Source organism: Simochromis diagramma, unplaced genomic scaffold (genome assembly GCF_900408965.1).
Source record: "Simochromis diagramma unplaced genomic scaffold, fSimDia1.1 OVJJ01000798.1, whole genome shotgun sequence".
Lineage (NCBI taxonomy): Eukaryota > Metazoa > Chordata > Actinopteri > Cichliformes > Cichlidae > Simochromis > Simochromis diagramma.
In genome coordinates, this window is record NW_024386736.1 from 1,586,145 (window position 1) to 1,613,664 (window position 27,520).

Genomic DNA, 27,520 nt, shown 5'->3' on the forward strand with positions numbered 1-27,520 from the left:
ATTTCTGAAGAAGATTTTCAGAAATTTTCTGACTTTTGAGATTTTGGACTTTTCTACAGTGAAAAGTCCAAATAATGCTTTAGCTGCTACTGCTCGAGACTGAGCCAGTATTTTACTTAATTACAAAATTCACACTGAACTGACTGGCCAGGTTTATAGAAATATATATGTGAGACCTGGAGTCATCATGACTTTGATTTGCATGGCATGTGGGTTCCGTGTGTTGGGGAATCATAACTGGCAAGAATCTAGTTCTGCAGGAATCTATTGAGAGCAGCTTGAATACCTTTCTGCCTCACTCTCTTTGTTTTTTTCTCTCCCGTGCCTCTCTTTCAATATTCTGTCCACACATGTGTTTGTTTCTATTTTTTTATATCCTGGTTTTTCTAGCTTCTTCCCTCTTTCTGGTTGTGCTTGATGTGAGATTCTGCCAGAGCATCAAAAGAAACCCGATTATTAACAAATGCTAATAAGGTCTCTCCATAGGTAGGGGGGATCATTCATGATACTCAGTGCTGTAAACATCTTGTCAAAGAGCTGAGATGAGGGTGACTATCTCACAGAGCTAGCAGCTTTACTTATCTCTTTAAGGAAAGTGAATCAGTTTCTGAGAAAATCAACAACCTATGAGAGGCAGATGTTACAGCCAGACCCTACATTGTTTAGGCCGACCCCTGTTTCAGCTACAATGGTATTTGTCCATCAACATCTCCTTTGAGCTTCCAGTACCCAGTGTGTCAAATTTTGCGATTAACTGTGATTGCTCAAGTCACCAAAGGAAGCTCAACATTTAAGTATTTTATTTTATTTCAGTGCACTGATAAGAGCAGCTGTATTTTCCTACTGCCTTCAATAGCAGCTGTTTACCAAATTAATAAAAAATGTGACATTTTTAAAGTAAGATTACTTTGCAAGAAATATCTGAAATATACACAATAAAATACAAAGTCATGTGTTCTTGAAGCCATCTGTATCTTTATTTTTCCTCAGAATTGTTTGTGCTCTTTGACACACAGAGGACAAATAAACCAGGTATGACAGGTATGTGAACAAACCAGGCAGACTTTGTGAACCAATCCTTTTGCCACATCATTTGTACACAATGCCTCTTTCCCTTATCATCATAGTAGGACTCATAAACTTTATCCCTCTGTAGTTATTTCAACTTTTTCTTTCTTTCTTTCTTTCTTTCTTTCTAAGTCATAAAAAATATATCACAATCTGAAAAAAACAAACAAAAAACCCCCCCAAAAAACCCCCAAAATGCACGGCCCGATTTTTTTGTCCCACTCCAGCCCTGGTCCACATATGTGGACCGCCAGCTCCTAGGAGGTTAAAGCAAAATGCACCTAAGCTGGAGGGTTCTGATCTCAAAGATGACCAGCATTTAAGGTTAAAATGTACTGGGAGACATGTGAGTGAAAGTTGGCCCCCCCACCTACTTCAAATCCAACAAAAGTGGTATCAAACGTTTGTGCTGCTAAAATTGTCGTTTGTGCTGCTTCTGTTTTAAAGATATTAATGAAAAGGTAAAGGTCAAAAGGTCAACCAGCCCCCCCACATTACCCAAATCCAACAAAATTAATGTCAAACGTTTGTGCTATGTTTGTGCTGCAAAAATTTTCGTTTATGCTGCTATCATTTTAAAGATATTAATAGAAATTTCTACAGGTCAACAGAGGTCAACCAGCCCCCCCACATTAATGGAATCAAACAAAATTGATGTCAAACGTTTGTGCTGGTTTGTGCTGCAAAAATGTTTGTTTTTTCTGCTAACATTTTAAAATTTTTAATAAAATAACATCTTGATGCATGCTTAATCATCCAGGTAAGTAAATCCCAAAAGGTTGATTCTGTTTATCTGGACATTTTCAGTTGGAGAAATGTTTCGTCACTCATCCAAGTGACTTCTTCAGTCTCAGCTGACTGCAGGTTTCCCCAACCTTATAAACACATGTGAGTGAAGGTGGCCCCCCTACCTTCTTCAAATCGAACAAAATTGATGTCAAACATTTGTCCTGCAAATTATTTTGTTTGTGCAGGTTATGTTTCCCTAATTTTATAAACAGTACATGTACAGTGAGAGAGAGATGTTACATCTGTCTTCACTTGCATCCCAGTCATAGAAGCGTTGGAGGTAGTTCATAAGAGATTACAGGATCACCCCAACCTCAGCAACAGAACCACTCTCAACACTGATCAGTTGTGTTTGCTTTTGGAACTGTGTCCTAATTCCACCTATTTTGCATAAGGGTCAGTACAGGCAGAAACCTAGGTGTGCCATGGGTTCCCACAGGCCCCTGGTCAAAGTCACCAAACCAGTTCGTAAGCAGGTACAGGTGTGGCCAGAAGGGTCCTCAGAGGCACTGCAAGACTGCTTTTCCACCACAGGCTGCTACACACGACAACACCACAGACTTTCAGGAATATACAGAAACTGTTACTGCCTACATCCCAAAATGCATCGATGATGTCACAGAGACCAGGTGTCACCGGTTGCTTAGAGGATCCACTTGCAGGACTCATGAGTAGCATTTAAACAGAGACTGTTTATTTACAGATCTTCACCAAGTGTATGTACAGACAGTGCGGGGTTAGTGCTATATACAAGACGTGAGGGGCAGGGGTCCAGGGCTCCAGGGAAAACGGGGAAATCACACACGCGCTCAGTTCAACCTCTCTCTTCTCCGCTAGCGACCAGTCACTCCTTCCACACTCCACACGGGGAAACACGGGGAATCTAGGAACAAAGAAACACTCGTTAAGTCTCTGAGACGGAGGCACAGGAAACTTGAGCTAGACGTGTACTGACTAGAGCCTTCACAGCAATCCAGCGTTGAACAGCTGATCTCCTCCTTCTAATATACCAGTTGGTCTGATGAGGCCCAGGTGTTCCCAATCCAGGAAGGCGTGGACCGAGGGCGTGAAGCCGCCATGAGTTCCGCCCCTGCAAAACAGGGCAGAGAAGGAGAGAGGGGGAGAGAGAGGGAAAAAGAGAAGAGAAGGAGGGCTAGGAGTGGAGAGATTCTGATCAGCACCTTGCCAATCCTGCAGGTCGTGACACCAGGCCTATCACTGTCCGGGCCAATCAGAAACCATGGCTCACAGGTCAGGTTTAAATGCTCCTAAAGTTGAAAAATGCAAGCCTTCAGAGCCGGGAATTAGGTGAGCCAAAGAACAGCAAGGGCAAACCTGTCACGTGGCATCAGCTACAGTGGGGCAAAAAAGTATTTAGTCAGCCACCGATTGTGCAAGTTCCCCCACTTAAAATGATGACAGAGGTCAGTAATTTGCACCAGAGGTACACTTCAACTGTGAGAGACAGAATGTGAAAAAAAAATCCATGAATTCACATGGTAGGATTTGTAAAGAATTTATTCGTAAATTAGGGTGGAAAATAAGTATTTGGTCACCTCAAACAAGGAAAATCTCTGGCTCTCACAGACCTGTAACGTCTTCTGTAAGAAGCTTTTCTGTCCCCCACTCGTTACCTGTATGAATGGCACCTGTTTGAACTCATCATCTGTATAAAAGACACCTGTCCACAGCCTCAAACAGTCAGACTCCAAACTCCGCCATGGCCAAGACCAAAGAGCTTTCGAAGGACACCAGGAAAAGTATTGTAGACCTGCACCAGACTGGGAAGAGTGAATCTACAATAGGCAAGCAGCTTGGTGTGAAAAAATCAACTGTGGGAGCAATCATCAGAAAATGGAAGACATACAAGACCACTGATAATCTCCCTCGATCTGGGGCTCCACGCAAGATCTCATCCCGTGGGGTCAAAATGATCATGAGAACGGTGAGCAAAGATCCCAGAACCACACGGGGGGACCTGGTGAATGACCTGCAGAGAGCTGGGACCAAAGTAACAAAGGTCACCATCAGTAACACACTACAACGGCAGGGAATCAAATCCCGCAGTGCCAGACGTGTTCCGCTGCTGAAGCCAGTGCATGTCCAGGCCCGTCTGAAGTTTGCCAGAGAGCACATGAATGATACAGCAGAGGATTGGGAGAATGTCATGTGGTCAGATGAAACCAAAGTAGAACTTTTTGGTATAAACTCAACTCGTCGTGTTTGGAGGAAGAAGAATACTGAGTTGCATCCCAAGAACACCATACCTACTGTGAAGCATGGGGGTGGAAACATCATGCTATGGGGCTGTTTTTCTGCCAAGGGGACAGGACGACTGATCCGTGTTAAGGACAGAATGAATGGGGCCATGTATTGTGAGATTTTGAGCCAAAACCTCCTTCCATCAGTGAGAACTTTGAAGATGAAACGAGGCTGGGTCTTCCAACATGACAATGATCCAAAACACACCGCCCGGGCAACAAAGGAGTGGCTCCGTAAGAAGCATTTGAAAGTCCGGGAGTGGCCTAGCCAGTCTCCAGACCTCAACCCCATAGAAAATCTGTGGCGGGAGTTAAAGTCCGTGTTGCTCGGCGACCGCCCCAAAACATCACTGCTCTCGAGAAGACGCATGGAGGAATGGGCCAAAATACCAGCTACTGTGTGTGCAAACCTGGTAAGACCTATAGTAAACGTTTTGACCTCTGTTATTTGCCAACAAGGTTATGTTACAAGTATGAGTTGTATTTTGTTATGACCAAAACTTATTTTCCACCCTGATGTACGAATAATTCTTTACAAATCCTACCATTGGATTCATGGATTTTTTTTTCACATTCTGTCTCTCACAGTTGAAGTGTACCTCTGGTGCAAATTACTGACCTCTGTCATCATTTTAAGTGGGGGAACTTGCACAATCGGTGGCTGACTAAATACTTTTTTGCCCCACTGTACAGCAAAGCTTCAGCGACAGCAGAGATACTTGGAGGCAGTGGCAAGGAATACAAACCATCACAGACTACAAGCCCACTCTGCAGACCGTGGTGACACAATCCCCAGACAGTGTGTGGAGATCCCTTGCCAAAATCAGTACCGCCGTTCCCACATGCCTCAAAGCCTCCACCATCATTACTGTACCCAAGAAGTCATCTACCTCCTGCTTTAAGGACTACCGTCCTGTCAAACTCACCTCCATCATTATGAAGTGCTTGCATGCATCAAATCAAATTATCTCTTTCGTCAAAACGCTCAAGTGATGATGGAATTTCAACTGCCCCTTACTCAGCCCTCACACATCTCAACACTAGAGACTCATATGTCAGAGTGCTGTTCATAGACTTCAGTTCAGCCTTCAGCATCATCATTCCCCAGCAACTCATTCACAAACTGGATCTGCTGGGGATCAGCACCTTGCTGTATAACTGGCTGCTAGATTTCTTGACAGGAAGACAGCAGATAGTATGGGTCGACTGCAACAACTCCAGCCCAAGAACACTGAATACGGGGGCTCCCCAAGGTTGTTGAGCCCCCTTCTCTTTACTCTACTGACCCACGACGAGATCTACTACAGGGGTGAAGTTAACCATCTGGCAGAGTGGTACAGCAACAACAACCTGTCCCTGAATGTGGAGAAGACCAACAGTGACTCTACTTCCTCTGCAAACTGAGAAGCACAAGAGATTCAACCCCCATTATGAGCACCTTCTACAGAGGCACAGTTGAGAGTATCCTCACCAGCTGCATCACTGTGTGGTATGACTCCTGCACTGGGTTCTGAAGGAAAAAATGACAATGGGTAGTGAGAGCAGCTGCACCTGCCTCATCTGGAAGGTCCTCTCCATTACAGGTGACCCCACTCATCCCTTCAGCAGCATCTTCAGTTTGCTGCCATCAGGAAGGATACTGAAGAGCCTCCGGGCCAGAACACACAGACTGAGAGACAGCTTCGTCCATCGGGCTGTCAGGATGCTGACCATCTCTGAATCGAGAAGGGGGGCCCAAGGGTACATCTTTCGCCATCCTACAATGCTGTGAGGGTAGCCATTCCCCACTTTCTGTGAATGGTACTCATGGCCATTAATCAGTAGGCTTTGATTAGTTGTCATTGATCAATGGTCATAAGAATTTGCATACTAACAATCATGGAACTAACCCCCAGCACTTTGTTCATTCAGTGGTGCTAGTTTCCTTCCCTATGCAAATGTACTGTTTATAAGGTTGGGGAAACCTGCAGTCAGCTGAGACTGAAGAAGTCACTTGGATGAGTGACGAAACGTTTCTCCAACTGAAAATGTCCAGATAAACAGAATCAACCTTTTGGGATTTACTTACCTGGATGATTAAGCACGCATCAAGACGTTATTTTATTAAAAATTTTAAAATGTTAGCAGAAAAAACAAAAAATTTTGCAGCACAAACCAGCACAAACGTTTGACATCAATTTTGTTTGATTCCATTAATGTGGGGGGGGGGGGGCTGGTTGACCTCTGTTGACCTCTAGAAATTTTTGTTAATTTCTTCAAAATGATAGCGGCACAAACAAAAATTTTGCAGCACAAACGTAGCACAAACGTTTAACATCAATTTTCTTTGATTTGGGTAATGTGGGGGGGCTGGTTGACCTTTCGACCTTTACCTTTTCATTAATATCTTTAAAACAGAAGCAGCACAAACGACAATTTTAGCAGCACAAACCAGCACAAACGTAGCACAACTGATTGACACCCATTTTGTTTGATTTAATTAATGTGGGGGCGGGGGGGGGGGGGGGGGGGGGGGGCTGGTTGACCTCTGATGACCTTTAGAAATTTTTATTAATATCTTTAAAATGATAGTAGCACAAATGAAAAATTTTTGCAGCACAAACCAGCACAAATGTAGCACAAACGTTTGATACCACTTTTGTTGGATTTGAAGAAGGTGGGGGGGCCAACTTCACTCACATCTGGAAGACTGCAATTGACTCACACTCTCTAACTCATAGGTGTCTAACTCTGGCCCGCGGGCCAAATTTGGCCAGCAGCCTAATTATATTTGGCCCGCGAAGCCATACCAAATTACTATTAGAGCTGGCCTACTGGTATTATACAGCTAATATATATATATTGTTTAGTATTAAGTTTTGCTTGTTCCATATTCAGTTTTTCAGCAAAACTTGTTTGAGTCCATAAGAAAAGATTCATTCTTATATCTGGGGGAAGATTTTTTTTTCAATAAATATTAATGTTAGCCCGCGACTTTGTTCCGGTTTTGAATTTTGGCTGTGTATTTGAGTTTGACACCCCTGCTCTAACTACACAAACAGACTGCATGAATTCAGATACCACCATGTAGTATTTCATTTATTATGCTGTAGTAACAAGTGGTACACTTACTGGAAATGACATTTGCAATGGTTGACTGATATTTGCAACATGTCCTGCAAATTGCAAATATCTTGTCAAAAATAGAAACATTTTAACTAAGACTAAACAAATGCCTAGTGGCAGCTAACAAGCATCTGTTGGTGGCAAGCTTGTTAGCACTGACATCGTCATTGTGGCTGATGATATTTTGTACTTATGCAACAGCTTTTGGTGGATTTTTTTTTCTCTACAGCTCTTATAGATAACCATTTCCCGGTAGTTCAATTCTGTTGAATTGTCTGTTTAGCTATCAGTTATGCTCATCAGTTCCAGTTGCCCTTATGGTACAATCTGATGATATCAGTCCATGTACCTGAGGAGGAATATAGTAGCACAGTTTTCAGCGTGGATATGAAAAATACTTTTATTTTTCTTGTAGAAAAAGTTCTCTCTCACAAGTAACTTTGTGACATAGGCATGTGTGCATATATGGAGTATGAGCATCAGAATGATGCATACATAGCTGATAGTTGAATATGAGGTATTATTGTTGTGTTTTTCATGTGATGACTGCTAAGCAGGAGCATTCATGATGACTTATATGTTTCTTTTTATTTCAGTTCACATTAAAGGGACAAGCTGTGTGTCATTTTATTTGTTTATTTGCTGAAAACGTCTTCAATAAAGGAGCCCTCTCTCAACTCCAGATGCATTTTAGGAATGGACACATTCTTCAAGATGGCATGCTGACATCCATTTTGAGGTCCCAAAAATGAAAAATGTGAATAAAAATATCATAAAAGTAAAAACAAAAAACAATATGGCAGGATTCAAATTTAGAATTTTTGAGTATTTTATCAAGCGTGCTATAAAGAATTAACTACTGAGTTAATAAATTTTAGTTGCATTTTATTAAGTTTATGACAGCAGTCATGCCTGCCCTGTAAGCCTGCAGGCAGTAATCTGTCAGGATGCTTTTGACAATGTGTTATTTCTTTGTTAGATGACACATGACTTCCTCAAAAGGCACCTGTTATGCAAATAACATGAAAACGCTGCAGAAATATGATACAAGAATAACACGCCTTCGTCTGACACCAACAACAGGCATTCAGTCTCAGCTACGTTTCTCTTTTTACTTTATTTATCCTTTATGAAATGCTTCATGTAATGCATCCTTTCTCCTTTATGAAATAATAACAGTATTTCAGCAGCTCAACTGCTAAAATGCTTTTAAAACACTTTTTCATTAGGCTTAGAAATTCTTCACTGGTGTGCTGTTTGAACCTCTGCTGTCTGCATTCAGGGTCTGAAGTGTTGGGCTTGATGATGCTTGTACAGCTTTGCTCTGCTCACTGTATATATATATAGTATATATAGTCTCATCTCATCTGGGCCATGATGGTCGTTTTACATTATACAGTTTTGCAGGCAGATAAAAGACACCATTATTTGTTAAAGATAAAGAAATTGTTTTGCATGTAAAGAAAAGCATTTCACTCTCACATTGACAGAATGCTGTTTCGTGTCAAAGCACTGTGCAGATATCATTTGGGGCCAGGGGAATTTTTCCAACCTCAGAAACGAGTGTCATATTTTGCAGTGAGTTTGCATTTCCAGGTAGGTCAGCCCTGGGCCACATTTACTTTGTATATTCATTTTGATTTCTTTTTTCTCTTTAAATGCACTTTAAGAAATTAGTCATGCAATAAAAATCAGATAAGGGCAGCCTGACGTCTACTTTGATCACACAAACATTACATAGAAGTAAGTCGTGGATAGGTACGGACTTTGAGCTTTACTTTACTTCATTACATATTTATATTTATTACATAAAATTATACTACAGTATATTTCAAAATAACTAACCAGTCAAATGTGACATGTTTGTGATCTTTAGAATCCCCGTACAGTGTACAAACAGAGGCAACCACATTTTAAGCACAACTTTAAAAATAAAAACATTTTATAAAAGTTTGGCCTTATTTGACCTGAAGAAGAGATCAGATGCCCATATTATTCCCTAAAGGTATATATACTGTGAATTTAAACAATGGCAGTAAGAAACCGTTTTCGATACCTCTACACGAATGATCAGTTTCATCAAAACCTTCTAGGAAAGAATTGAGAAATAGCAGAATATTTTTTGACATATAGTATTTGTTTAGGTTCCCCATACAAATATTTAGTACGGGTTTATATATTTCATTTTTAAAAAGTCAATTAAAACACTAAATACATACATTTAGGATACTTTGTTTCTAATTGTAGTGTTTGGAAAATTAAAAATCCTCACAAGCGAACAGTTGGAAGTGTTTGGAGTGAAAAATATCAATTGTTAGAAATTTGTTATAAATATAATTTCAAGATGATTTCCTGCCGACTGAGTTCATTGCGAATAAGCGGAAGAGACTGGATTGACGCGGGCGGTGCTCAGACTCGGGGTGACTTCAGGTAAACTCTGCACTGGGAGTTCCCCTGTCTGCGACCACACCGTCATAGGAACTCTTTGGAGTTTATCTACGTAAAATCTGTTTATAAAGACAAAAGCGTAGAAGACCGCTTTTCACAAACAAGCGGATGGAAATCAAGGAACAACGCAACCTACGTGGGTTTCCCGTGTTGAATAAACTTTCCATCCACGCTTTACTTCGTGCTCCGATTTAATGCCCAACAAAAACAGGTGAGCACAGAATGATGTTATTACGTGAAAGGATTATTCTGGAATAAAGAAAAGTTCTCCTGATAAGACAAAGTCGGCTTGCATGCTTCGAGAAATCTCACCGAACGCGGAAATGATGGCTAAACGCCTACATTTATGGTGTCTGTAGTTTTTCCGTCTGCATAGCGGTTTCCGTTTGATCAGCAAACGTAGAGGGGGATTCACAAACGGCAAACACTGCCGGTGTTCTTGAGAACAGGGCAATTCTAAATGTTAGCTGCACGAGGCTGGACACGGATGACCCATATGTAGGTCGAATGCTGATTGATTGATAAGTGGGCCGGAATAAGGAAGGGGTGACATCGGCGTTCACCGGGCACCGGAGAAGCTGAGAAAGATCAACACAGATCTAAAAGTACAGCATGAAATGCACAGGCAGTGGTGGAGTGTATATTTTTTCATTGTTTTTGAACCCTCTTTTTCGCTTCTGCTTTTTGTTTGTTTGGACATCACTCATCTGTGCAGCTAGACTAACACTACGCGTTGACTTCCTCATTGGAGTGTAGTGATCTCTAAAATGGAAAAAAGGCCAAGAGTTGCTCCTAGGCTTAATATTTTGTTATAAACAACGAAAACAAGCAGAACTATTGTACATATCTGATTACCACAGTTTTCAAGTGTTATATTACAAGTGGAAGTGTTCTCTGCATTACACTCCATGAGTGTCTGTAGACTGCTTTCTGTCTACATCCGCTCCAGCATAAAACAAGTTATCAGGTTCAGTAGCCTATGTAAAACATTTCACTGAACCTAAAATACAGAATCTTTAACAGTGTACTCTGGACAGGGGCGTTTTTAGCCCATTTCTGGCTAAAGCACCCCCAAAGATTTCTTACTTTTTTGACAATATTTGGTACAGGATATTGTCTTTTTTGTGTGTGTGATACACTACAAAAAATATAGAAAGCATACAGTACTTGGTTGAGATGTAATATTTTAACAACAAAAGTATAGATACCCCCCTCCCAAAATGGTTTATTCCAGCTCGCCTTGCCCCTACTCTGGCTCTGGTGCCCTACGTGGTGTGCGATATTGCATATTTTGGTATCGATCCGATACCAAGTAAATACAGGCCAGTATCGCCGATACCAGTACCGATACTTTTCAATAAATAAGGTGGATGCCTCATTGAATTGCTAAATCACAATTAATTTTCATGACCTTAAGTGTTTTTTGTGATTTTTCCTTTTGTATTATTAATTACTTAAAACCAAGGACATAATTAGGAGAAATAATTTATTTATAATTAAATAAAAAAATGCTTTATTATTGTGGCGGGACCATGGTCTGCGATGCTGCTGCAGATGAGATGGACTCACCGTCACTGCATCTACAATGATGCCTCACCGGCTTAAAACCTGTGCGCTGCTTGTGCTGTTGTTGTTTTTGGTGTTGATGTGTACAGCTGGCAGCAGGAGGGCTGCAGCCATTAAATGTAGGCTACAGTTACAGCAACCGGGTGATCACTGTAAGGGTGGACAGCACGCGGCTCGGGGTGAGCTTGGGGACCTGCCAAGCTGGAGATGGAGGTCGAGGTGCGCGGGGGTCCTGCCTGAGGGCGGCATGCTGTCCCCTTCGGCACGCAGGCTGCATGGTCCTGTGTGCCGGTCGTCTGCCCAGCTGCCTCTGAGCCCCGGCTCACTTCCACTGCTGCGCCGCCGCTGCTTGCCACATGGGTGGCCATCAGGCCAGCTCCCGGGCTTCCGCTGGAGTCGCGGGCGACCGCCAGAGTGGACACTTCCCTGTCGCTGGGCCGGGGCATGGGGCGCCGATGGTCCGGGCCGATTCTCTCGCCTGCTCGCGGGGTGGGGTGAAGCGGGCGATGGGGGTATGTGGCAGGGCGTGTTCTGTGATGCCGCTGCAGGTTTGGTGGTGGTGATGTGTACGGCTGCCAGCGGGAGAGCTGCAGCGGTTGAATGAACTGTTACAGCAATCGTGTGATTATTGAGCGCAACACCGAAACATAAGGGGGGGGGGAAGCAAAGTGTTTACTGCTGACACAGGAGCGGCGAGTCCAGCGACCTGGCTGTTTCGTTTTTGCCGAAAGCACAGCATAGCATAGCAAACAAGCAGAACTGTCAAACAAAACATAACATAAAAGAATCGATCTAACCAGGCTAGTATCGATCCGATACTGATCCCGACTTGGGATCGATACTATCGATATTTGGATCGATCCGCCCACCACTAGCCCTCACTGCCAGACCGATAGTCGCTGAGATGCAGCGGAGCGGAGGTGTAAGTGCCTGCCTTAAAACAGGACATATTAGCTGCATTTAACCTTCAGTTACTCTTTATATAGTTAGGTAGGAGTCAGACCATGTTTCTTTTTAGCTGAAAAACATTACACCCAGGTAACCTGCAGTGTTGAAAACGTGTTTTCCGATGATGTTTGCTACCCTACAATCCGTCCTGCTCTGTAGTAAAATAAGCGACAGTTGACGGTCCTGTTGCTCCCATTGAAATGTATAAAGCCTATTTAAAATCTAAAACTTAAAAGTGTCTGTAGCCTGCTGTTGTTACCACTGTCCTGTTTGAAAAGGAATGAGAGAAGCCGGTTATTTTGTCATATGTGCCGATATTAAACCCAAGGTACTTACCAGTTAACTGACTGCATTCCCATTAGCCTTAACTCCTGTTGTGTGTGTGTTTGTGCACAGAGAGACAGCCAGGTTCATAATGGATATAAGGAAGTTTTTTCAAAAAAGTAGCCACATTCAGTTAAAAGTGTAAGATCAAATTATCCGTCAATAAAGGATAATGTTGGATCAGTGTTTCAGTATTTATATCTTTTATTAGATGTTCATGTGTTTGGTTATTTGCCTTTTGGTTGAAAGTACATTGAGAGGGGACTTTAATATTAGTGATTTCAATAGTATTTTTTTCATATTAATTTAACTTTTTTCATTCAATACAATCTATTTGTGTATGATTGTCAGTCCAAAGAGGGAGAGAGGAAAGAGGGGAACGTGAGGAGAAAGTACAAGGTCAGGAAGAACCAGGTAAGAAAACAGACAGGGAACAGTGACAGGCAAAACAGAAACTGTTAAACTGCTTGAGAGAGTTGACCACCAAACAGTGATAGATTTGCCAACCTCAAGGTGAGGCGACATAGGTTAAAATGATATAAAAAATCTGCAGAGCCATATTAGTGGTATCTGCAGTAAAGATCTTTTCATACATTGTACCATAGGCACAGTTGTCTCCATTTTTATAATTTTTTTAATTAATATTTTGAACATTTCAAGGACTCTTCTATTTTTGGAGTGTATTTTTTATGTATCTGTATTATATTATACATACACTTTAAAAGTGAATCTCTGTCCAAAAAATGCATTCAGTTTATTTTTTACTCACTGTGAGCATCATTCATTATTCTCCCCCAGTAATTAAGGTTAGGATATGTATTTTTTTTTTTTTTATTCCAATCCATTTTTCTTTTGCAGCATTTAAATAACCTTTGTCAGATTCGATGGTGTTGTTACAGACTTTTCAAAAAACTGTTTTGCTTTTCTTTCACAAATGTGGGGATTCGATTTTTTTTTAGAATTGAATATTGATTTATTGATTAGCATTCAAATATCTCAGTGAAAACAGAATAAAGATCTACCACAAAGCAAGAAACCAAGACAAGGCTAATGAAAAGGTATTGGCTGAAGCATATGCTTATTAAATTGTGTTAAAATGTACAAAACAGTGATCTCATGTTTTGAGACTTGATGAATTTAAGAATCTTATTATTTAATAAAGAAATTTGCAGACTTGCACAGAGATGGTAAAATTATGATGACTGATAACGGAGACGAAGACAACAGTCGATGAGGACAGGGAGGAACAGGGGTTTAAATGCACCAAGGAGACAATCAGAGAGAACTCGGGGCAACTGGAGACATTTAGGGATACAGGGACTGACAGAGACAGGGAAGAAGTCTCATTGTGACAAGTAAAGTTTATCTTGCTTGGCTGGGCAGCTCTCCTGGTGCTCAGCACCCCCAAATCCCTGATCCTAGAATCGCCCCTGACTCTGGATGTTGCTTCTGTATTGACTGTTAAGATATTTGACTTCATAAATGAATGGCAAGGGTAGAGGGTTTTTAGAAATTGCCAAAGCTTTCTGAGTCATTATCTACCGCGTATGTTGCAAAAAAAATTTTCCGAATGTGACCCTGCCCTGTAACATAGAGATGTACTGAATGTGTTTTGGTTTTGTGAAAAATTAGTTTTCAAAAAAGAAACTGTGAAATACATGAAGTTGACATCAAGTGACGATGAGCTGGTCCTGATGTTTCTGAACCAGAAAAGGAAGAAAGAGATTCTGGCTATGTCTAGTTCTCACCAGAGGCAACCATCAAACCATGAGATTTTCATCTGAGGAGGCAAACAAATAGGTTCAGTGAGCCGATTGACCCCGAATCGCGTCTAGCTGTGTGTCTGAGTTAAAATAGAATTATTTCCGAATTGTATATTCAACACGATGAGCGCATTTGTTGCCAAGTGCAGTGGTCTGATTAGGTTAAAGCTGTTTATTCGTGTCCAAAAAAAAAGATAAATGTCAAAACATTGTTCTGTGTGAATGGCTGCAAGAAAGAAAATAGGTGAGGCCCAAATAAATTTTTAACAAGAAATATTCACACAAATATTACACATCTGGTGTGTAAAGGCCTTTTGATAGCGGATTTGGATAGGTAACTGAGGATAGATCTGCACAGCAGTCCCACCTGACTGCTGTTTTGAGCTTTTCAAGGGCCAGCCACTCAGAAAGGTAAGCGTGTCCTTGAGAGCAATGGAAACAACTTCTTTCAGACATTAGATTAATTGGGTGACCACACTAAGGCCCAGTACGAAACAATTATTTGAACTGTGAATCATGTGGAGCTCCTTTATTACATTGAGAGTAGGGGCATGCATCGATCAGTAAATCAACAGCTTTGCTTCTATGAGCGGCCGTCTCGTGCCAAACGGGTGCAACGTCTGCATTGCTGTTGCTGTGGCACCAAAACTGTTTGTCAGGCTCCCACTTTCTTCACTTGTGAACAAGACCCAGAGATACTTGAACTCCTCCACTCCCGGGCAGTGACTCGTCCCTGACCCGGAGTGGGCGGTCTGGCCTTTTCCTACTGAGGACCATGTCCTCAGATGTGGAGGTGCTGATTGTCATTCACACTCAGCTGTGAACCCCTCATGAAGCCTGCGGAACCACATTCTCTGCAAAAAGCAGATATGAGAAATTGAGGGCTACAAAGCTGGAAGCCTTATGACTTTAATTCTGTTATTTATTAATTTGTGTATTGCTGTGTTATCAGAATACGTGCTGTACAAGTTCTCGTGATAAAATATGTTTCCTTTCTCTGTAGTTTTCATGGACAACAAGAAGAGGCACCTAAAAGGCATCTTCATTTGCATTGCAGCAGCAGTGATTTTCATCTTTTTCTATCTCAATTCCAACAAAGTGGTTAGGAACATTCCTTATCAACCAGCATCAGCAGAGCCACGTTGGGAGGATCCAGGACCATATCATGTGGCCTACCCACGAAACTACAAATTCATCATGGATGACACGCCTACATGTAGGACCACAACTCCTTTCCTTATTCTGATGGTTCCTGTTGCACCCGGTAATGTGGCAACTCGGGATGCCATCCGGCAGACGTGGGCAAATGAGAAGCTGGTTCTGGGTCAGCAGGTAGAGACTGTCTTCATAGTGGGCCTCCCTGGTGGAAGTGATGCTAAACATCAGCAAGAGAAGCTTCAGCAGGAGAATCAGCTGTACCATGACCTGATTCAGAGCAACTTTCAGGACAGCTACTATAATCTGACTATCAAGACTATGGTCATGCTGGAGTGGCTGGCTGCACACTGTATTAAGGCTTCCTTTGTCATGAAGATCGACGCCGATGTTATACTCAATGTCCCGAATCTGGTGAAACTGTTGGTGGATCCTAGCACAGCTAAGCAAAACTATATGACTGGGCTGGTTTGGTGGCATAGTCCTGTTTTAAGGAACCCATTTATGAAGTTCTACATGCCTCGATCTGTGATTGCTGAATCAGAGTACCCCCCGTATCCGCTCGGCTTTGCCTACGTCATGTCACTAGACCTTCCTGGGAAGATCTTGGGAGTGTCACCTCAGATCAAACCGATCTACATTGAAGATGCTTACCTCGGCATGTGTCTGAAACACCTGGGCGTATCTCCTACTGACCCTCCAGAAGAAACCATGTTTCTTGTCAATCCCAGCCATTCTCTGAGCAGCTGCAGTCTTTCAAAGGTGATCGCTTCGACAACAACAAGCATCTTGCAAATGAATGGCTACTGGGAGAGGATCAAACGGGGAGTTCAGTGCTGAAGGTTTTCCAAAAAAGGTATTGTTTATAGTTATAGGATTTTGGATCAATGGAGTGGGAACCTGAATCTGGCCAATGGTTAAAACAAAAATAAAATATTGCATATTTATTATGTGGCAAAATGGAGACACCTTTGTTACATCTTGCCAAATCTGATCATTAGGCCAAGTTAACAGAATTATTTTTCTCTAAAATAAAATAATAATAATAATAATAATAATAATAATAATAATAATAATTATAATAATTATAAGTTAGAACTTTGTGTTTGGTGATATTGAAATATTGCTAAATTGGCAAGAGATGAAATGATACTGTTCTCAACTTTTTATTGGAATCAATCAGGCCTTCTTTGTCCTCAGCTCAAGTAAGAGATGTTTAATTTACTTTTATGTCCTCTTGTATCTACCTTCTCCACCTCTTTTGTGTTTCTGTACTTTTTACCCTCCGGCCTGTGTTCGTCTTTATATTTGTTGTTATGGTATGGTTTGATATTTGCTGTAGAACTTCCAACTGACGAGATGATAAGATGACATTACTGTGCAGTTGCTTTAACAATAGCTAAACATCCAAATGACCACAATCCATAATTGTTAATGAAGTGTACTGTTTTGCTATGGTATTTTGTTATGATGTAGTCGACTACTTAAGTATATTGTAATAGCCCTGCGCTGTTTTGATGTTTGTTTTAATGTGTATATTTACTATAGATTGTGCATGTTGTTGATTCTTTTTTTTCTTTTCATTTGTTTGCTTGTTTTTTTTTATGTTTGTTTGCATTGTAAACCAGCTTAGGATATAAAAGCTGTGGTGTGTTTCTTAGAGACAAGATTTTTACATGAACTATGTCAAACTAAACTGATCTAAACTAAACTATGGGGCATGTATGATCCTGATGTGATGCAATATACGAAATGTACCATGACTGTAAAGAAAAAAAATTGGCCAGTACTGTGAATTCTACAGTTGTAGTTGTCATAGTTCCACAAGATGGACGACTTTGATTCTATAAAATTTAAGCCACAAGTATGTTTAACGTGCTGCATATTTTTCAACCTCACTGCTTTAAATGTATGATGTAAGCTTCCTTCAAAACACAAAATACTAAAATATCATATTTTTAAAAAAAACAAAACAAAACAACCTCATGTAATACCTTCCAATAACAATCAGTCGCTGATAGGATTGCTGTGCTGGGCCGGGCGGACTGCTTGTCTAAACCCCAGAGTGAAGGAGAACATCTCCTGTGTCTGGGTGCTAATTGCCCCTATGGGGGTGTTGGTGCTTGACCTGGGAGTATAGAGTGTTTATGGGTAGTGTGAGTGTACAGTATTCATTTCTGCATGTCTTGATGTTGGGTGTGTGAGGAAGGGGAATGCATGTGTGTGGCTGTTTGTTTATGTCTGTGTCAGGTCTGGTCTTACACTCCACCTCTCTTAGAACATCTCAGGCTCCCCCAGGAGCTAAAAGCACAGGGTTGTCCCTGCGGTGGTCCTCCTGGAGCTTTCATGGTGTGGTGGGCTTCTGGATGTCTTAGGCCCAGGTCTCCTCCATGCCTTCTTCAGGTGTTGGTGGGCGGGACTGTGGCTCCCCACATACACTGTTAGACAGTTACAGTGGGAAACCTTATGAACACAAGCACGCTCCCGCATGGCAAGACATGTTCACACAGATGTACAAGCAGGTACTCACAGACACATGTCATCTTGGGCTGCTGCTGCCTCTAAAAATATCTTTTATTATTAGTACTGTGTTCAGTAACAACATCACTGTTATTTATGTTGGTAGTTGCTCTGGTTTCTCTGCTCCCCCCCTGCCTCTTCTCAACAACTGGCATTTTTTTCCTCTCTCTCCCTCTCTGTTAACTTTCTCCCCAACTTAACTTTCTTTCTTTTTGTCTTTTCCCGTCCAGGTCTCTTTACTATTATACCATAGCAGATGGTATCAAAGGCTTTAGTTAAGACTGAGAAATAAAAATTGCATTCACATTTGCAGTTTTGTCTTCAAAAACTGCAGCATAAAAGTAGCTGGAAACATGCAACAGAAATTGGCAGTACTAAAGAGGCTGATCACAATAGCTGTGGGCTGTGTTCACTTGGCTTGTACTCACATCATTAAGGAGGTGCATATCAAGTTGTTCTATAGGTTATAGCGCAGGATTTCAGAGGAGTGTTGATATGGTGCAGATTTCCCACTGAAGCATAAATCTTCAGTATCAGTGAGCTTAGAGATTTTCAGCTCTAACTCAAATGTTGTGAAGCTGTGCACTTTGTTAATAATGGAAAAGAAAGATGATATAACTCACCACTTTTATCTTTCTTGTCTTTTTAGGGAACTTGTCCAGAGCATCTTTCCACAGAAGAAGATCTTATTTCATTCCTGGTTTCAGCTCCTGCTTCTATTTTGTGTTTTGGCCTTAGGCTTGTGTTACACCCTGTCCAGCCGCTCGCTGTCACTATGGCAGAGCTTCCCACTGCAGGAACAATACCAGTGGTTTTTAAACCAGAACAGTAGGGTTAATGCACCTGCTTACCGCATTCACCCCAAAAACAAAGTTATATTAAACAAAACCACTGAACCTTCGACTGTGCGATCTACCTCCCTCCAGTACCACCAAGCCTATCCACGCAACTACCATTTTCTTATGGATAATACAGAGGTTTGCAAGAACAAGATCCCATTCCTGGTTCTCATGGTTCCAGTGGAACCAAAAAATGTGGCAGCTCGGGACACGATCCGCCAGACATGGGGCAAAGAAAACATAGTTCAGGGTGAGGTGGTACTCACTTTATTTATGTTGGGTGTCTCTAGAGAAGATGATGTTGAGAAGCTCAAACAGGAAAATTTGCAGCACCATGACCTGATCCAGAGTGACTTCACAGACAGTTATCTATACCTAACAATCAAAACCATGGTGATCATGGACTGGCTAAGTACACACTGCCCTGCAGCAGCCTATGCCATGAAGATTGACTCTGACATGTTTCTGAACGTTGACAATCTAGTAATCATGCTAAAACAGCCGGGCATCCCCAAGACAAACTACCTGACAGGGATGCTTATGTGGAACAGACCAGTCGTTCGTTCCGAGAACTCCAAGTGGTATGTGCCTGAGGAATTGTATCCAGAGCCTGAATACCCGACCTACACACTGGGTATGGGATATGTCTTTTCTAATGATCTTCCAGAGAAATTTGTGGAAATTTATTTATTTGTATATTTTAAATGTGATTTAGGGTTACTGGGATGTAAAGATGAAAGTGAGCTACTGCATTACATTTAAGGTTTTATCAAGAGCAATATGCAGGGAATTTACATTTGCATTGACCAATGGTACCCCGCTCCTCAGTTTCCTGTGGGACATTTTAATACTTGAAACATAAACTACTTGAAGGTATCCCAGGCAAGGGTTAATAAAAACTCTACAACTGATGCTTGTGTTTCAGCCATTTTGGCAGGGTTGACGGATAGGGTGGAGTTGTTTGTACAGCACAAGTTACCACATTACCTGGGGCTATCACCGTTGCCTGTGGGTTGATCTGATATCCTTGTGTTGGTGTTGTTCCCAGATCATCATACTAAATGTTGTTCCAGGATCAACATTGCAAGTGACCAATCAGAATGTTGTGACGTCATACCTTTGCGACTTCGGGAAAAACCGGCGTAAAACAAAAAACTGTACTTAAGCTGCGTGAAACCGCCTCTGTCCGCCGATCAACGGACCCTGACCCTAACCGTAACCGTAACCGTAACCCTTTAATAAACAGTAAGCAGAATTGATATTGTCCTTGCAACATTGGAATTTCATAAATGCACGAATGGCTTGGTGCGCAAAGGAATAACGTCACAACAATGTGATTGGTCACTTGCAATGTTGAACCTGGAACAACATTTTCATGATGGTCTGGGAACAACACCAACACGAGGATATCAGATCATCCGTTGCCTGTGTGTTTGGTTTCCGGATACCATTAGGGTGCACTTAGGGGTGTGGTTATAATGTAGGCTAGAGGCACAACCTCACAAACACACACAAAAAAGGGGTGAGAGGGAGAGAAACAAACAGACAAATCCACTACAACTACTGATGCATTAGTGAAAGAATTGAGCACTTCACTTACTTCTTAAGGGTATGCGGAGCATTTTGAGAAAAAAAACTTGAAGTTACTTAAATGTGTTTAGAAATAATACAGCTGGGGTTAAGCTTTAAAGTGACTTCTAGTGAAAGGTGTGAATATTTTAAAAGATTATAAGGTTCATTTTACATATTAAATTATATTTAAATTAAATTGACTGTTCTTATTCATTTGAATGTAATTAATGTTTTTCCAAAACCTGAACGTTTCTCCGATGGTTGTGAGGCGTGTCATTCACATACTAGAGTCTATGATAATACCACAGTAGAGCACTGTCTTGTTTTGTTTTCTATCAGTGGGAAATCTGGGATCCTTAAAAGTCCTTAGAAGACAATTCAATGTGCTGAGCACTTTCAATGCTTTTAGACTATTCCTTTGTTTTAACTGTCTCATTGCATACATCTGTTAACTTCCTCTTGTGTCTTAGTCCGTCCCACCTGAAATAAGAGACACTGGCAGTAAAGAGTCATTAAGTCAAGGTTCACTGTACATCTTAAAGAAAAATGCACCTTAGTACGAGGGTTCTGATCTCAAAGATGGACAGCATTTAAAGGTTAAAATGGACTTGAAGACTGTAATTGATTCACGCTCTCTAATTACACAAACAGACTGCCAGAAACAGACTGCTTCCACCATGTATGTAGTACTTTATTTAGTATGCTGTAGTAACGAGGGATACACTTAGTGGAAATGACATTTGCAATGGTTGACTGGTTATTTGCAACATGTAATGCCTCTGATTATTCAAAAAAAAAAAAAAAAGGCAAAAACTAAGACTAAACACATGCCTATTTACATTTAACAAGCTGTAGAATATCAAGTTTTATTCAAGGTCTGAAGTGTTGGGTTTGATGACGCTTGTACATCTTTGCCCACTGTGTAGTCTCATAGCTTTACTGGGCCATGATGGTGATCTTACATAGTTGCAGGCAGATAAAAGAGTTGATTTGTTGTTAAAGATAAAGAAAATGTTCTGCATGTAAAGAAAAGCATCTCACTCTCAGTTTGACATTTGTAGACTAATGTGGGCAAAATCTAAATGAAATTTTTTAATGTAATTTTTTTTGCCTGTCTTGTCTGGCAGCTTCTTTGATTTTCGTTAACTGGGACTATAAAAACTCTGCCATCCATGAATGTTACTTTGACATGTACCACCTACCTAAGCATTGTTGCAGACTATTTACACTCTTTAATGCAAAAAGTATTCTGTGATGGCCGTGACCTCTTTCAGCAGGTGTTACGATTCGGGGTTGGCAGTGTACTGTTTTAGGCGTGACTGTGATGTGTTTCCCTGCATTATTTTGAAAGTCTGTTTTATATCAGTGTGTTCTGTTTACGTTTCCCTGTCTCGTCAGTTCTGAGTTGCCCCAGCTGTGTTTCCCTCCTGTTGTCCATTTCCCTGATTGCTCCCTCTAGGTATTTAAGCCCTGTGTTTCCGTTTGTCATGTCAATCTTCCCCCCGGTTGTATTTGTTTGGTGTTGGATGTAATTAAATGGCCTATTTTTGCTTTGATGAAAGTCTGTGTCAGTACTTTAGTTTTTTTGGGATTTTTTTTTGGAGACCCGCGTTAGTCTTTTTTGTTGGCTCGCCCTCCTCAAGAGCGGTGAGCGTGGGGGCATTTTCCCCTTATTTCTATTTTTCCTGTGTTGCACGCCGGTTGCCTAGGCCGGGGTGTAACACAGGATAATGCCAAAAAGCAAATACGGTATGGTTTGAGGGGAAAACAAGTTGGAGGTGTTAACTTTGCTTCAATCAAACGCACGACTGTGAATTTGGCCAGTGAGTTTTCCTGTTTTATGTATAAGTGTTTTTTTTTTTTTTTGTTTTTTTTTTAAATACGTATACTTAATGCATTGCGCGGATGTCATTTGCTTCCAACGTCAGAAACGGTTACTACAGTATAGTTTTACACTGACGTTTCCTTGTAGCTCAGAAAACCAGTATTTCAACTACCTGTCAGGTAGGCCACTTACTGCCCACGTCACCCCTACTTGCGACCCGTATATTGACGTGAAGAAATATAATACAATTTGGCACTTGAAGCTGCTTTTCTTTTGTTTCTGGGTGTTGAGTGCGATGTCAAAATAAGTTCTTTAAAAAGCAAAAAAAGTATTTAGTATGAAGGCAATATGAGCAGAGAGTACAGACATGTTGAACGGTTCGCTGTGTTAGTTCAGTGAGAGTTATTTGTAAATAAAGCAATTTTTACTGGCAGTAAAATACGTATGTGTACACTTATATCTGCATTTTTTATTTTTAATACGAACAAAATTATAGCAGAGGTGCTGCCACGTGTCTGGCCAGAATGAGAGCACTAATTTGTTTACTTGGTAGTTCAAAGAAACGCTTTAGTTAGTTAAGAGTGAGAAAAAAAAATCTTGCTTTCACGTTCATTAAAGTTTGAGAATTCTAGAGTAAGTAGGTAGTAAGTAGTAGTAAGTAGAGTAAGTAAGGAAGTGATTTGACTTGGGCGGTGCTCAGACTCAGGGTGTGGAGTTTACCTGTTTGATCTCCCTGTGGTTACACGTTGTAGGAACTCTCTGAAGTTTATCTAAATTCAAATGAAAAGAGAAATAGAAGAGCGCTTTTCACAAACAAGCGGATAGAAATCAAGGAACAACACAACCTGCGTCAGTTTGTATTCCCGTGCTGAATAAACTCTCCATCCACGCTTTACTTTGTGCTCCGATTTAATGCCGAATGCTGGGGACAAAAACAGGTGAGCGCTGATCGCTGTTAATGTGACAAAGCATAACCGGATTCTGGAATAAAGAAAAGCTCTTCTCTTTAAGACATAGTCCACTGACATGCTCCGAGGAAGCTCACAAAAAGCGGAAATAGTCGCTAAAAACGTACATTTATGGTGTTTATAATTTTTCTTTAATTTTCTTTATTTTATTTTTCCGTTCGGTCAGTGAACAGACAGGATGGCTTCACAAACAGTAAAAGCCGTGCAATAATTTTTTATTGTAATTTATTTTTTAAATTTATTTATTTATTTACTTATTTATTTATTTCCGTGCAAATCTAAAGGTCAACTACAGGTCGCTGGACGCAGATGACCCAAAAGCAGGTTAAATGCTGATTGGCTGCTAAGAGGTCCGGTTGTGCCAAGGTAGGTATCCCTGACATAATTTGTTCCCCCTGAGTCGGGAGCACGCGCTGGGCTGTCCAAGTCACGGATATCCCACGTACTTGATTTTTAATTCAAATACGCTTGTTATAAGGACTTTTTACTCCTTTGAAGATGTTAGCTCTTATACATTAAGATCACAGTGGGATAAAAATAATAGCATGCTGATCTTCTCACAATTTGCTTTTCCCGTCCAAACACGGACAAACTGTCCCACATACTTGATTTTTATTTCACAAACACTTCTTATAATGACTTCTTACTCCTGAGATTTTGGAGATTGTACCTCTTCATACAGTTAAGTTAGAGGGGGATACAAATAATTATGTGGCAAAATGTCCTCGTGATAGTAAAATAATCTCTAACAGGTGAAAATCAATAAATATATCACTTTCTATTGTAATTCACAAACTAATCGATAATGTATTTTCCACTTTTTCACTAAACTAAAACATCACGACTTCCGCGTCGAGTTAGTTTTAATGGAGGCGGAGTAAACTGGATCGTTGCTCCAGGTGCAGGGGAAACAGGTTCTATCGGGGATGTCTATCTGATCTCTCCGATGTCTATTCCGTATACAGAAAAACAAGCAGAACAGGTGTGCCTATGCGATTGCACAGTTTCTAAGTATTTTTAAGTGCATTAAAGTCCAAGAATTCCCGTAGACTGCTTTCAACACCCGTTTGAGCATAAAACAAGGGAAGTTACCAGGTTCAGTATGCAAAACATTTCACGGAACTTAAAATTCTGAATCTTTAACAATATACTCTAGATGTTGTTCCTATATTGACTATTAAGATAATTTGGCTTCACAAATGACTGGCAAGATTAGAAAGGTTTTTTTTCTTCTCTTTTTTTCAGTGGGTTGTTAAAAAATGCCATTATGTATTGAGCACTTTGCAAGATCTCTTTTTTTTTTCAAATGTGACCTTGTCCTGTGACATAGAGTTGTGGTGAAAGTGTTGCACTTTTATTAAAAAATTGTCCTTAAAAAGCGAACTGTGAAATAAATGAAGTCGACATCAAGTGATGATGAGCTTGTTGTCATCGACAGCTTCGCTTCTATGCACGCTCAGCTCATGCCAAACGGGTGCAGCTTCCCCATCACTGCAGCTGTGGCACCAAATCTGTTTGTCAATCTCCCACTTCCTTCACTTGTGAACAAGACACAGAGATACTTAAACTCCTCCGGCAGTGACTCGTCCCTGACCCGGAGTGAATCCAGTGAATCCCCCGCCGCCCCGCCCTCTCCTACCTGTGCAGCAAGCAGCAGGGCGCCCTTACTCCCAGCAAATGGGCGATAGAAAACCAGTCGGTGCCTACGACATTCCCGATATGCGCTGGCATGATGTCGGGGCAGCATGAGTACGAGTAATTTTTTATTTATTTATTTTTGCCCCCACCATGATGCCGCCCCGGGCAACTGCCCGTGTCGCGCGTATCAAAAACCACTACTGCCCTCTAGAGTGAGCTGGAGGCCACCACTCAATGAAGCCTGCAGAATATGTGCTGTACAAGTTCTCGTGATAAAATATGTTTCCTTTCTCTGTAGTTTTCATGGACAACAAGAAGAGGCACCTAAAAGGCATCTTCATTTGCATTGCAGCAGCAGTGATTTTCATCTTTTTCTATCTCAATTCCAACAAAGTGGTTAGGAACATTCCTTATCAACCAGCATCAGCAGAGCCACGTTGGGAGGATCCAGGACCATATCATGTGGCCTACCCACGATACTACAAATTCATCATGGATGACACGCCTACATGTAGGACCACAACTCCTTTCCTTATTCTGATGGTTCCTGTTGCACCCGGTAATGTGGCAACTCGGGATGCCATCCGGCAGACGTGGGCAAATGAGAAGCTGGTTCTGGGTCAGCAGGTAGAGACTGTCTTCATAGTGGGCCTCCCTGGTGGAAGTGATGCTAAACATCAGCAAGAGAAGCTTCAGCAGGAGAATCAGCTGTACCATGACCTGATTCAGAGCAACTTTCAGGACAGCTACAATAATCTGACTATCAAAACTATGGTCATGCTGGAGTGGCTGGCTGCACACTGTACTAAGGCTTCCTTTGTCTTGAAGATCGACTCCGATGTTATACTCAATGTCCCGAATCTGGTGAAACTGTTGGTGGATCCTAGCACAGCTAAGCAAAACTATATGACTGGGCTGGTTTGGTGGCATAGTCCTGTTTTAAGGAACCCATTTATGAAGTTCTACATGCCTCGATCTGTGATTGCTGAATCAGAGTACCCCCCGTATCCGCTCGGCTTTGCCTACGTCATGTCACTAGACCTTCCTGGGAAGATCTTGGGAGTGTCACCTCAGATCAAACCGATCTACATTGAAGATGCTTACCTCGGCATGTGTCTGAAACACCTGGGCGTATCTCCTACTGACCCTCCAGAAGAAACCATGTTTCTTGTCAATCCCAGCCATTCTCTGAGCAGCTGCAGTCTTTCAAAGGTGATCGCTTCGACAACAACAAGCATCTTGCAAATGAATGGCTACTGGGAGAGGATCAAACGGGGAGTTCAGTGCTGAAGGTTTTCCAAAAAAGGTATTGTTTATAGTTATAGGATTTTGGATCAATGGAGTGGGAACCTGAATCTGGCCAATGGTTAAAACAAAAATAAAATGTTGCATATTTATTATGTGGCAAAATGGAGACACCTTTGTTACATCTTGCCAAATCTGATCATTAGGCCAAGTTAATATAATTTCCTTTCCTTTGAAAAAGGTCAATATATTTAACTGAAGCACAGAGGTTGTGAGAGGCTTTTTGTCAGGGGTTAGTATTAAGAGTATATTTACATGTTAGATCTTTGTGGTGATATTGGATTTTCAAATGATAAAATGATACTGTAATCACTTTTTATTGAAGTCAGCCAGGCCTCCTTTGTCCTCAGCTCAAGTGTGAGATGTTTAAGTTACTTTTATATCCTCTTGTATTTAACTTTAGCTCTTTTGTATTTCTGTACTTTTTACTCTCTGTGTTTGTCTTTTATATTTGGTGTTATGGTATGGATAACACCAAAGGATATACATATAAATAAAGGATATATAGGATTTAGGATATAAATGCTGTGGTGTTTTTCCTAGTTCATGTAACATACTTGTTTCTATGTCAAGCTAAACTGATGTTATCTAAACTATGTTGCATGTATGATCTTGATGCAATGCGATATAGGAAAAGTACCATGAGTTTAAACAAACTGGCCAGTACTGGGAATACAGTTGTAGTTTCTCATACTTCCACAAGATGGCAGACTTTGATTCGATAAAATTTAAGCCACAACACTCCTAACCACTTTAAACAACAACAACAACAGTTTTTATTAATGTGCTGCATATTTATCAACCCCACTGATTTAAAAGTTTGATGTAAAATTGAAGTTTTTCATTTTTAACCAAAAATACAGCATCAAAGAAATGTACTATGTGGTGTTTGTTTTCCAAATGGATGGAAATTTTGAATTTTTGAGGTAAAATATATAATTGTTAAACTACTTTTAATTACATTTACCTAACATTATCGGGCATATATTTGAGAGCAGTGACATTCGTCTAAAACGAAACGATTTTGAAAATACAACTTTTAGCATTTAACAGACATCTAAAGAAAGGTTTAGCTCACACAGAAGGATTTAGGAATGCTGACTTGAACGCATCAGGAAGCTCGGGAGGAATGCCAGGAACCTCCTCCTCATCATTGTGTCAAGAGGAGCAACGATGCTGAGATGAAAGGCAAGTCTGCCATTAATCCTGTCAGCCAGTGAGTTCGCCCATACACACAAAAAAACTTCCAGAACATGTTGATGAACATAACGAAGCACCAAAACCTCTGACCCATCAAGGTCAGAGTTTTAGGCAAGTGCTCATGGGTACTGTGTATTAAGAACTGAATCTTTTTTGGCTCCAGTAGAAATCAACAGTGAGTACTGAAATCTTTGGTAGGTTCCAAACCTAAAAGGAGAGACGTGCA

General features: G+C 41.0%; 2 protein-coding genes across 2 annotated transcripts; both read left to right on the forward strand.

The window, feature by feature from the left end:
• Nucleotides 1-9,574: 9,574 nt before the first annotated feature.
• Nucleotides 9,575-26,087, forward strand: LOC120714372 (UDP-GalNAc:beta-1,3-N-acetylgalactosaminyltransferase 1-like). Its single transcript, XM_040000589.1, has 3 exons — nt 9,575-9,882; nt 18,597-19,420; nt 25,088-26,087. Exons 1-3 carry the CDS (start codon nt 9,866-9,868, stop codon nt 26,077-26,079), a joined length of 1,833 nt encoding a protein of 610 aa, XP_039856523.1. The 5' UTR covers nt 9,575-9,865; the 3' UTR covers nt 26,080-26,087.
• Nucleotides 9,906-16,428, forward strand: LOC120714447 (beta-1,3-galactosyltransferase 2-like). Its single transcript, XM_040000708.1, has 2 exons — nt 9,906-10,276; nt 15,276-16,428. The coding sequence occupies exon 2, from the start codon at nt 15,281-15,283 to the stop codon at nt 16,265-16,267; it is 987 nt and encodes a 328-aa protein (XP_039856642.1). The 5' UTR covers nt 9,906-10,276; nt 15,276-15,280; the 3' UTR covers nt 16,268-16,428.
• Nucleotides 26,088-27,520: the final 1,433 nt, after the last annotated feature.